Consider the following 12,131-nt stretch of genomic DNA (forward strand, 5'->3'; position numbering starts at 1 on the left):
TGATTCTACAGTTCCCCTTCTCTCTCTTAGTCTCATGACAGTAAATAAAGAAGTTATGGAAAATCTTATCTTTGAAGGAGCTGAGAAACTCTCTGATGCAAAGATAGAATATGGGGAAGTCTTTATCAAATATAAAAGTACATCTAGCATTGTAACTACTCCTCTTCCCATTGATCTTTTTATCTCTATACCTCAACTCATCATCGTGCTCCTTCATTCTGGAAAGTAAGTAGTAGAAAACAAATAGATTGGTGTAGTGGTACTCTACCAGCCCAACTTTGTAGTTCTCTCCCAGAAATGCTGGAAATCTTATCATTTCCTTGAAATACAACAGCATTGAGCATTGTAGTGTTTTTTTGATTACCATCCCCATAGTGCCATTTATTGTATCAACCATCTCTTTGGTAAAAATAAAGTTGATGTGCTTCTTCTCTTCACTTCTTACAAACTCAAAGATTTCTAATATCTCCTCATAGTTTAACTCATAGAAATTGTTACATCTCCTCTTTATCAATTCCATCAGTGCTTCTATAGAATTGGAATTTTTGTAGGAAGCAAACCACCTTGTTATCTCCCCTTTTACTAACTCTAATGAGGAAATTTCTGGGTTTTGTACGGGATTTTGTACATTTATACATTCTACACCCTCTTCTCCCGAGATATGAGTGGTAGATGGTATATCTTTTCTACCCCCACGGCCATAAAGATCGGTTAGAATGATCGCTGGGTTAGGTAACCTTTGATTTGATGAGGTAAGATTCGAATTTTCATAACGGACAATTAACCGTTTTTTAAAATTCCCATTGTTGTTATCACATTCCAACTTTCTTTTATTCGTGTTCCCCATCTCTCGATTCCCTGTTTTTGTACATTTTATTCTACCCATTTCTACTACCATTCCAATAAATAACAATTCTAGCATCTTTCTCAGGAACATTTCCATTTCGTGGTGGGAAGAGAAGGACCACAAAGAATTTATGCAAATAAAAATGTACAAAGTAATAAATTGGTTTTACAAATAAGGTATTTTTCAGACTTTCAATACAAAAGGGTAGATAGATGAAGTAGAGAAGTGTATTTAATAATTCCATTTCTAAATTCTTAGCATTCAACCCTTCTCATGTCTCTTACCTTACTCTTTACCAATTTCTTTATTAAATAGAACTCATTTCTTATCTTTGTATCTTTACTCTTCTTGAATATCTCTAAACCATCTACCATTGAGGTTATCAATTCATTTATATTTTTTATACCCATCTTAGGAGAGTTAGTACCATCCTTTCCACACTCAAAGTACCTAGAAAGCATCTCCCTGATAAAACTCAACCCATAAGAAATAAAGTCACCATCTTTGTATTCAGAGCAGAAGGAAACCTCCACAAAGGAAATGACCTTCTTTAAGGTGCTGTACTCAGAAAACTCTAAATGTTCCAACATCACACCCATTACATCTTTAAAATCTTTTTTACTTGGATCAACCATTCCAATCAAAAGATCTATCACATTACATTTAACATTGAATCTCTTCTTCATGAGGTTTATTACCTTAACTCTTTCTATTTTAACTTCTCTCTCTCCCTTCCTTTTTAGGTCCTCCTTTAATCTTTCTGCTATCCTCCTCCCTTCCTCTTCATTTAATACTTCTAATATCTCACTCTTTGAGCTAAACTTTATCTCCCCTAAGAGATATAGCAATACAACTCTAAAAATCTTTTTATCTTTACTAAACAAACTCTCCAAAATACAATTTTTGTAAATGATAAAGAGATCAACTTCCATTAATTTATTAATGTCTGTAATAATACCACACTCTCTTTCCTTTAACTCGTTTTCTTTATAATTACATTTACACTCTTCAGTTATCACCTCTTTAAACTCTCTTCGAGATCTGAACCTTTGAAATATAAAACATATCATAAAGATGGAGAGATTGGCTTGTCTCTCACATCCTTTAAGGAGGTAGTAATTGAAGAGTGTAAATAATTTATAAAAGAGTAGCTTACAAGAATGAGTAGAGGAAAGAGTGAAGGATTCAATGAACTTTTGAGAGTAGAAGTGAGAAAAGGTATCTGAGTATTGGAATACAGTAGAGAAATAGTCAAAGGTTGAGATAAGACCCTTTGAGTGTAAAAGAGTGAGATTTGAGATGAGTTTTGATCTAAGATTTTTATCTCGGGTGACGGTGATGTGAGAAAGAAGGAGCTTTGGATACTCTGTGTGGTATAGATGGGAAACACTTGAAAGGAATGAAATGTGTGATAAAACCATCTTTAATGGTTGGTTTTGTATTTTTATGAGCGATTTATACCCTGCAAGCACTTCTCTAAACTCGCTCTCGTAATTCTCTGGATCTTTCTGAATCTTAGAGTGCAGAAGAGTAAAATCCATAGGGTAAAGTAACCAAACGCAAAAGAAAGTAAAGGAGAATTAAAAATAAAATTTAATTCTCAAATCCACCAAGTTATAGGGCCTAACCCGGTATCATCTATCCTACCATAAACAACCAAAGGATTGTATTCTACTCTTTTCACTTTAAATCTAAATCCCTCATCATTCCTAAAATAAAGTTTACTTTCTTTATATTTCCAGTACCAGATCACACACTTTCTAGAGGATCCCTTAACCACTATATGAGACTTATCACATGGAATTGGAAAATCCTCACTTTTGATAAAAATATTGTCAAAAAACGGTAGAGAAAGTCTTATTCCATTCTCTTCTTGCTTATATAACCTACATTCTATAACCTCATTTTGAAAGAATTTAAAAATTACAACTGTAAATCTAACAGTTCCAAGTAAGTAACCGTCAACTATTTTATAATTCTCTATCTTTGACACATCATAGATCAAAATACACAATCCCATATTTTTCATTACCTTATTTACATATTTTGCATCCAGCTCCTTTTTTACATAACTTTTAAATTCTCTGTCTATCCTTGGTGTTATTTCAATTTTATCCTCAACTTCAACCAGAACAAACATTCCTTTCTTCTCTTTAACCACAAGGTACCAAAAAAAAGATAAAAAAGATCCAATTCTTCACCAATAAACTCTAAAATATTTAATTATACCATAAAACACTTTACATCTCAAAGGTTACATAATCGTTAACAAAGTACCTTTCAATTTCCTTAATAACTGGAGGATCATAAGGGAACCAATACAATAAATCACATTTTTTATCAATAAAGCTTCCAAGATACTCATACCCATGTATTATGCTAAACATATTAACAATGTTTCTATTCATATACCTTATCATTCCCATGTTAAACATAAAGTCAATCACGTTTTTAAATCTTACCATTAGTTCTCTCCTAAAGCAACAAAGGTAAAGTACGCCTTGTAAGAAAATCAAATTTAAAAAGTTATTTTTAAATAACCTCTTTAAAACAATTCTTTCTACACTCTTTCCATCATTCCCAAATTTATTAGTACCTAGGTATTTCTCTATCTTTTCTAAACATTTATTAAAAACATTCTCTGGTATCTTATTAGACCTAGCTAATATGGAGAAGAGATAAGGAACGTAGTGAGAAGAGTAAGAAGAATTACTAAAAATGTTAGAAAGAAAGAAAAACAGAATTCTATCGGAGTGTTCCAAACAAAATGGAAAAATAAAGAATTGAGCATGTCTAGTTCTAGAGAATATAACAAATTCCTTAAATAAGGTAAGAATATCACATAACTCAAAAATTCTTATATTTCTCAGAATTAAGTCAAAAGAATTTATAAAAATTTTAATCTTACAGATTAAAGTATCTGAAGTATCTATGGGTGTAGAATATAAAGAATTCACATTCTCCCATTCTTTATTAGATGATGAGTTATACTCTATAGATATTTGTGTATCTAAATTTACTATTTCTTCCATTATCTTTCTAATTATAGATCTTTTTAATGGTAAATTTTCTATTAATATTGAGATGTACAGTTCCATTTTTCCTAAATCTATCTTTGCTTTATTAAAGTACTTCAAAAATTGAATTCTCTCCTTCTGAGATGAAAACTTCATTTCCAACGGGGAAGGATATCTGGGATCAAAAAATAAAAATAAAGGAAGGGAGGTTAAATAGAAATGAAAAAATGAAATTTTATTTCTTAGACCCAATTTTAATTGATCTTCCATACTCCTCCGACTCTTTGTCTCCTAGCTTGGTTATTTTAACATTCTTTCCTTCTCTAGAAAATTCTTTGGAGATAAAATCTTGGATCTTCTTAAATCTGAGAATGGAGCTCTTCAAATCCACAAAGGCAACATCTGGAATGATAGATTTTATACTTTTTATATCCATCTCCTCACTACACTCAAATCTGTAAAATTTACCGGAAAATTCTCTTAAAATATCATTTCTTCTTTTCTCCTCCTTCTTAACTTCCCTTTCTCTCTTCTTATTCTTAAAATAATCATCCTTTAACTTAATATCCAAGAATTTGACATTCTCTCCCTCTTCACTAATTTTCATTTTTTTAACATTCTCCTTATCTAATCTCTTCATATCCTTGCCATTTTCTTCTATGTTCTCCTTATCACTGTTTACCTCTTCTTTAACACTCTTAGATACATCCTTACTTACCACTTTAGAGGGTATCTTCATGTTAATGCATTTCTTAGCTTCCTCAGGTGAACTCACCTCAACAAGGATGGATCCTTTAAAATTCTTCTTTTTATCTCTTCTCATCCGAATTAACACCGGCTTAATAAAAGGTAATAGAATCTCTTCTATATCTTCTAGAGATAGAGAAGTATCAAATCCTTTAATATGGATGAATCTTTCATCAATATCACCAGATGTGATATACTCCTTAAATGTATCGGTCTCTATCTTTCTGATTAAGTTATCCTTTATTTCCACAACTTTACTATCCTTTAGCATACTTTTGATATCCTCTACAGTCACATTCATTGCACTCATCCTCTTAAACTTCAAGATTGTTGCTATTTCAATCCAACCATCATTTTTTAGACATTCACTCTTCAAAAACTTATCAATTCTATAATTTGAATCACCAAAATAGAATTCCACCTGCTTTCTAACTTTCATTTCTAGACAATCCATAAAAGAGGGTCTCTTTTTAATTTTTATGAAAACTTTTAAAACTTCATCTTTTCAACTTAAAAGAAAGATCTTTTTATTCGTTGATACTTTCTTTTGCTTCAACGAATAAAAAGATCTTTCTTTCCCTTGCAATGAGTGATATGTTAGAGAATTTTAAAGAACTTTTAGAAGTAGAGGTAATTGAAATAAGGAGAGAAGAGTTAAAGACTTTTAGGACAAAGAAAGATGTAAAACGTATTAAGAATATTCCATGTATCATAGATCCATATAAATCGTATACCACCTTCACACTATTAAATATTGAAGAATGTGATAATACAAATTTAAGATATAAAGTGAATATATCTAAAGATGTGTTATATCTCACAGTTAATAGCTCTAGGAAGAGATTAACCTTAGAATTAAATTTTAAATTCTTTGATTTAAAGGATATCTTTAGAAAAGTGCTTAAAAATGAATTTCAAGACGATAGAGTGATAATACCCACATCTTATCAGTTAATAGGTAGTATTTTGCATTTAAATTTAGACAGTACACAATTAAAATACAAAAAATTGATAGGAGAGGTATTTTTAAAGAAAGTTAGAAATGTAAGAACGGTTATTACAAAGATAGGAGAGATTGAAAACACTTTTAGAAATTTTAACATTGAGGTACTTAGTGGTATAAATCAATTAGATACAATACATAGAGAGAATGGATTAAAGTTTTATATTGACTATTCTAAGGTTTATTGGAATTCTAAGTTACAAAAAGAGAGAGACGAGTTGGTTTGCAGTTTTAAAGAGAATGAAGTGATTTGTGATGTATTTTGTGGATGTGGACCCTTTTCATTATTAAGTTTAAAGAAAGGATGTACAGTGTATTGCAATGATCTAAACAAGGAATCAATTAATTGTTTAAAGGAGAGTATAGAATTAAATAAAGGAATTTTTGGACATATTGAGGTTAGGGAATATAAAGAGGGCTATGAAATGAATGGTAAGGGTATTATGATTTATAACATGGAGGGTAGAGACTTTATTAACAAAATATATCCTTTAGAGATAACAATAAATCATTTCATTTTAAATTTACCTGAATTGGGCATAACCTTTTTGGAGAAATTGAAGAGTTATCGCAGCAGAGAGTGTTTAATTCATTGCTACTTTTTTTGTAGGGAGTTTATTGATCCAAGGGAATATTTAGAGAGGGAGGTAAATCTAAAGATTGACAATAAAAATATTAAATACGTAAGAAGTGTATCACCTTCTAAGAATATGTGGAGAGTTAGTTTGACAATAGGAGAACTCAATGGATTAGAAGAAATTTTATTTTGATGAATCTTTACGGATAAAAAGTGCTATAAAGAACCCAATTGTACTACCATTGGGTGAACACCTAACCACTTTCTTGGAAAAGTCGTACTTTGGATTGCCACGCTGGTTACAAAATCTGGGAATTTCTTCTAAAATAAAGCTGGGATTACTCTTTAAGATGTGTTCTATAACCATTTCATTTTCCTCTTCATGTATTGAACAAGTGGAATAAACTATCCTTTCTACTTTCTCAAATTTACAAGAGTGTTCTAACATTCTTCTTTGAAATGCTGATATCTTTCTAATTCTAATCTCGTCTCTAATATAATCTTTGTGAATTCCAGAACCCGTGCAGGACGGATCTAAAAGAAGGTACTTAACGTTTTCGAATTCTTTAGGATCTGTATCCAAAAAATCGACATTTCTACATTCTACATTTTTAACACCGTATTTACTCATCATCCGTACCAACACATCATACCTCTCTAAATTCTTTTCTAAAGCGTAGATCTTACCAGTGTTTCTCATTATCATGGCAAGATGAGATGTTTTATTTCCTGGCGAAGCACAACAATCTAAAACACTTGAATCTTCTCCTGGGTTTAAGATATAGGCTGGAAGACAACTAGCAATGTTTTGGATTATAAAGATGCCATTAATAAATGGCTCTAATTTGTATAGTTGAGTGGGTTCTATCACCTCACACACCCAAGGAATGAAAGTTCCTTTAATTTTAAAATGCAATAAATCTTTGAATTCACCACTTAATTCATCTATTAAACAGTGTGTATCTATATCTTGTACCATAGTTCTTTTATTAAAAGTCTCATTTTCACTATTTTTAGTGTACTTTAGGAATTTATTATCCAATTTAAGCGTATTAATACGAATAAATGTTTTAGATTTATCTATAAAGACATAATCCTTACCAATACACTTAATTTTATCCGTTATGTCATTATTTATTCTAAGATTGTTATTTATTATTTCGTAACAGTAAATAACTGAGAGGTATTTATCTTTCATTTTAAAATTTGACTCTTCCATTATTTTGTTTAGAATATAGAAATTCTTATCAACTCTCCTCACAAGATCAATGTGTTTTTTTAGACATACATCTTTTAGATTTAGTTTAACTTTCCTTTCTTTAAGATTTCTCAATATTTTGGAACACTGGAGATAAAAGTCTTTTCTTTCCATCCCTTTGGGTGACTCTCGATTGGTAGATAAATGAGAAATGAGTATCTCTAAAGAAAGGACGCAATTCTTAGAGATAGTGTTAAGAGGAATATCTTCAAGTAAAGTAATGGAAAAATTCACACTTATGTCTTAATTGTCTGGGTTTTTTAGCCAAACAAAGATAAACTTTGTTAAAGATTCAACCCCTGAATGTTAGTAGAAGATCTAAGAAGTGCTATACAATCACCAAAAGGTGTGCCAGAAGATAAAGAAGGGACAGTTATAGAACTAGCTAATGTTTATATAAAAGAGGATAGATATGAAGATATAGGAAATTTAATAATGAATTTGAGAGATTATTGGAATGATGTTTCTAATGCTAGAATCACCAAGATGATAAAAATAATTCTGGGAAGTTTTCCATCAAAGCAGAGGGTACTTGGATCTGTTCTATCCCTGTTGGATAGTTTGGTTTTTTGGGCTGATAAAAGTAATATGAAGTTTTTAAGGCTTGATTTGGAAGGTAAAAGAATTGATGTATTATTAAAGATGGGTGAATATCAAGAGTGCTTAGATTCAATATTAAGGGTAATTAGGGATTTAAAAAAATATGACGATAAGGTTAATCTCATAACCTTATATGTCTATGAAAGTAAAGCATACTATGAATTAAAAAATCATTCTAGGGCTAAAAGCTCCTTAACCTCTGCTAGGGCACTAGCTGTGAGCACTTTCTGTCCATATCACTTGCAAGCACAGATTGATCTTCTTAGTGGAATATATCTATGTGATGAAAGAAGCTATACAACAGCATTTTCATACTTTTTAGAGGCTTTGGAAGGATTTACACTTGGAGGGAGAAGTGAAGAGTCTTGTATTGCAGTGAGGTATTTGATACTTTCAAAGATAATCTCTAAAAAATGGAATGAAATTGATGGAATTTTAAAAGCTAGACAAGCTTTACCCCATATAGATGATGGTGTAATAAAGATACTTCTTAGAATAAGCCAAGCATGTAAAAAAAGGGATTTGAAAGGATATAACGAAATTCTGAATGGGAGTAGACCTGAATTGGAACATGATATTTTTATGATTTCTCATTTACAGTATCTTTACGAAGTTTTAATGGATTCAAATATCATAAAGATTGTTGAACCGTACTCCAAGATAAGAATTGAGTACATCTCCCAAACTTTAGGATTCGATGTGGAATTTATTGAAGGAAAATTGAGAAAAATGATACTTGATGGGAATATCATTGGAACAATTGACCATGTGAACGGTTGTTTGATATTATTTGAAGAAAGAAAAGTAAATGAATATGAACTTGAATTTCTCTCTCAAGTGGATTCTCTCATTGAATTTGTATCTCAACTCAATGAATAAAAACTTTCTACTATCATTTTATGTACTTTACTTTTTTTAAATGAAATCAACTTTATTTATTGATCCACTGCGCAACTAGCGCTGACCATGGGCTGTGCCCTTTGGTTCTAGGGAGAATTTTTGGTGGAGGGTGGTGAGGAGGTGGTACTGCACCTCATTACCGTCGTGGCTCCGTCAGAGACAGAACACACCAACTCGTGCTGCGGCAGCAGCTTGCCGCCCCCTCCCTAGGAGCACCCAGCTTACTCACCACCGCCGGGTTTTGGGGGATCTACCACCTCGCCCGGGCTCGAACCCGGGTCCTCGGACCTGTGGTCTTGAGGCTGGCCCACTCGGCTACTTGCTCCATGCAAATTAATCTTCTCCCTTTCCAACCAGTCTCTTATCGACTTACTTATATTTTCTTTAGCTCCATCACATACAAGTGTTTTAAAGGGGAGTGTTTTGCATATCCCCTTTAGGAAGTCTAGGATTCTCTCTGTTCTTTTATCAGAAATGATTTTTGCGAATCCTTTTCTTGTGAAATAGTCAATTCCTGTGAGAATGTAATACCCAAGTTTTGGTTCTATCATATCAATAGCTAATCTTTCACCAGGATGGTGTGCTTCTACTTGTCGATATTTCTTTTTCCTACTTGGGTTGTATAGTTTACATGGTTTACAATCTGCAATTGTTTCCCTGACCTGTTCTTCCTTTATGTTCTCACATCCCAATTCCTTTAGCCTCTTAGTTACTACCTTAGCACCTCTATGGATCATGTCTTCATGGGGTTTGGTTATAAGATCCCTTTCTGTATCAATATAGTTGATATGTCTACTAAGGGCATCCACATGTTGCATCTCTTCACCTTTCCTATATTCTATTTTAAAGTTGAATTGGCTTAATCTTTCCATCCAGCGGTATATCCTATCTGATTCTATACATCCTTTATTATTCAATGCTGTCAATGCTCTATGATCAGTTCGTAGTGTGAACTCTCTACCATATATGAAGTATTTAAAGTATTCCATTCTCCATAGTGCTGCAAGCATCTCTTTTTCTGTAGTAGAATATCTCCTTTCAGCTTGACTCAATGTTCTAGATGCAAATCCAATTGAATGTTCAGCTCCCTCTTGTTCTTGTGTAAGAATAGCACCTAGACCCATGTTTGATGCATCGGTTATTAAGATAAATGATTTACTAAAGTCCGGCTGTGTTAGCTGAAGTGGGGGCAAGTAGCCAAGTGGGCCAGCCTCAAGACCACAGGTCCGAGGACCCGGGTTCGAGCCCGGGCGAGGTGATAGATCCCTCAAAACCCGGCAGTGGTGTGTAAGCTGAGTGCTCCTAGAGAGGGGGCGGCAAGCTGCTGCCGCAGCACGAGTTGGTGTGTTCTGTCTCTGACGGAGCCACGACGGTAATGAGGTGTAGTACCACCTCCTCACCACCCTCCACCAAAAATTCTCCCTAGAACCAAAGGGCACAGCCCATGGTCAGCGCTAGTTGCGCAGTGGATCAATAAATAAAGTTGATTTCATTTAAAAAAAAGAAAATGCTAAATCATTCCCAGAATTGATTAAAAAAGCAAGAGAAGTGGAAGAAAAGCACCAAAAATCCCTTAAAACTAAAAGATTACCAGGTACTAGTGAAAAGGTGAAAGTGTCTGGAGGTAATTAAACAGAAGACAGGATATGACAAAATGGTAGTATGTCATCAATGTCAAGGGAATCATTATAGATATGAGTGTCCAGGAAGGAAAGAAAGGTTTAACAAAAGACACCAGAGAAGAAAACAAGAAACCAATAAAGCGGATAGGAGAAATAGCGTTAAAGAGCTAAATAATCTGGAAGTTGAATCTGAACCATCAGGTGAGACATTATTAATTAAAGACCATCTGAATTATTTTTGTAAAAAAGAAAAACTCTATCTTAAAGCCATAACTAACAATGAAAAGATATATGCATTGATAGATACAGGTGCAGATGGAGGCTTCATTAGTGAAAGACTCGCGGTTAGAAATAAATTTCCAATAACCCATACGGGAGAAAGTATTTTTTACAGCTAGCTACAGGAAGAATCACTATTCCGAAAAAATTACAGTAAACATGAAGTATGGAGATAATAATCATAAACGAGAATTTCTGGTAGTACGAGGGTTACACGAAGATATCGTTTTAGGGAACTCCATACTGGAATCGTTAAAAGTTGATTTATCATACCAAAGAAAAGTAATAATAACATAGAAACACCTTTTATCGAATGTAGAAAAGAAAGAATGGAAGTAAAGGAAGAAACAACAAAAATAATGGAGACTCAATGTTTACGAGAAGTAAAGGATATTGGAGAATGGTATGTTAAGGAAATACAAAAGAAAAGAGGTGCACCAGCGAAAGAGGTAACACACACAATCATTCTTAATGAAGAAGTTAATCTATTCCCACAAGAAACTACCCAATAACTCCAAAAAAGAAAGAGTTTGTCTTAAGGGAAATAGAAAGGCTGTTAAACGAAGATAAAATTCAAAAAAGTAAGAGTCTTTGGAATTCCCCTTAGTAATAGTAAAGAAAGGCGAATAGCTATCGGATGTGTGTAGGTTTCAGAAAATTGAACAAGATTACTGTGAAAGAGATAACACCACCTCCATTATTAGAAGAATGTCTAGATTGCCTATCAAAAGCAAAGATATTTAGTAAAATTGATTTGAAGGATGGATATTGCCAGACACCCCTAAATAAAGAATCGAGAAAATACACTGCATTCACAACGATTTTGGGAAAATTCGAATACAAAAGAATGCCCTTTGGCCTTACAAACGCACCATCTACGTTTCAAGAATACATAAACACAATACTCTGCAAGAATATATTGAAGAATTGTCTTTCTTACATGGATGATGTGATAATTTCCTCTGAATCAGAAGAAAGGCATAAAGAGGATCTAAAAACGTATTAGAGATATTTTAGACCACAATCTTACAACAAATTGGGAAAAGTCAAAGTTATGCGTAGAAGAAATCGATTATCTGGGATTTAGAATCAGATCAGGAGAAGTAACATTTGATTCAAAGCGATTGGAGAGTGGGGGGCAAGTAGCCGAGTGGGCTGGCCTCAAGATCACAGGTCTGAGGACCCGGGTTCGAGCCCGGGCGAGGTGGTAGATCCCCCAAAACCCGGCGGTGGTGAGTAAGCTGGGTGCTCCTGGGGAGGGGGCGGCAAGCTGCTGCCGCA

At 33.4% G+C, this 12,131-nt stretch overlaps 1 protein-coding gene across 1 annotated transcript; it reads left to right on the plus strand.

The window, feature by feature from the left end:
• The first annotated feature begins 7,752 nt into the window (after window positions 1-7,752).
• LOC146724046 (26S proteasome non-ATPase regulatory subunit 11-like) lies at window positions 7,753-9,159 on the plus strand. Its single transcript, XM_085480618.1, has 3 exons — window positions 7,753-8,130; window positions 8,650-8,853; window positions 9,040-9,159. Exons 1-3 carry the CDS (start codon window positions 7,753-7,755, stop codon window positions 9,157-9,159), a joined length of 702 nt encoding a protein of 233 aa, XP_085336744.1.
• The last annotated feature ends 2,972 nt before the right edge of the window (window positions 9,160-12,131 follow it).

The sequence above is a fragment of the Nylanderia fulva genome, unplaced genomic scaffold (assembly GCF_048542155.1).
Source record: "Nylanderia fulva isolate GAGA-0341 unplaced genomic scaffold, ASM4854215v1 Scaffold152, whole genome shotgun sequence".
Classification (NCBI taxonomy): domain Eukaryota; kingdom Metazoa; phylum Arthropoda; class Insecta; order Hymenoptera; family Formicidae; genus Nylanderia; species Nylanderia fulva.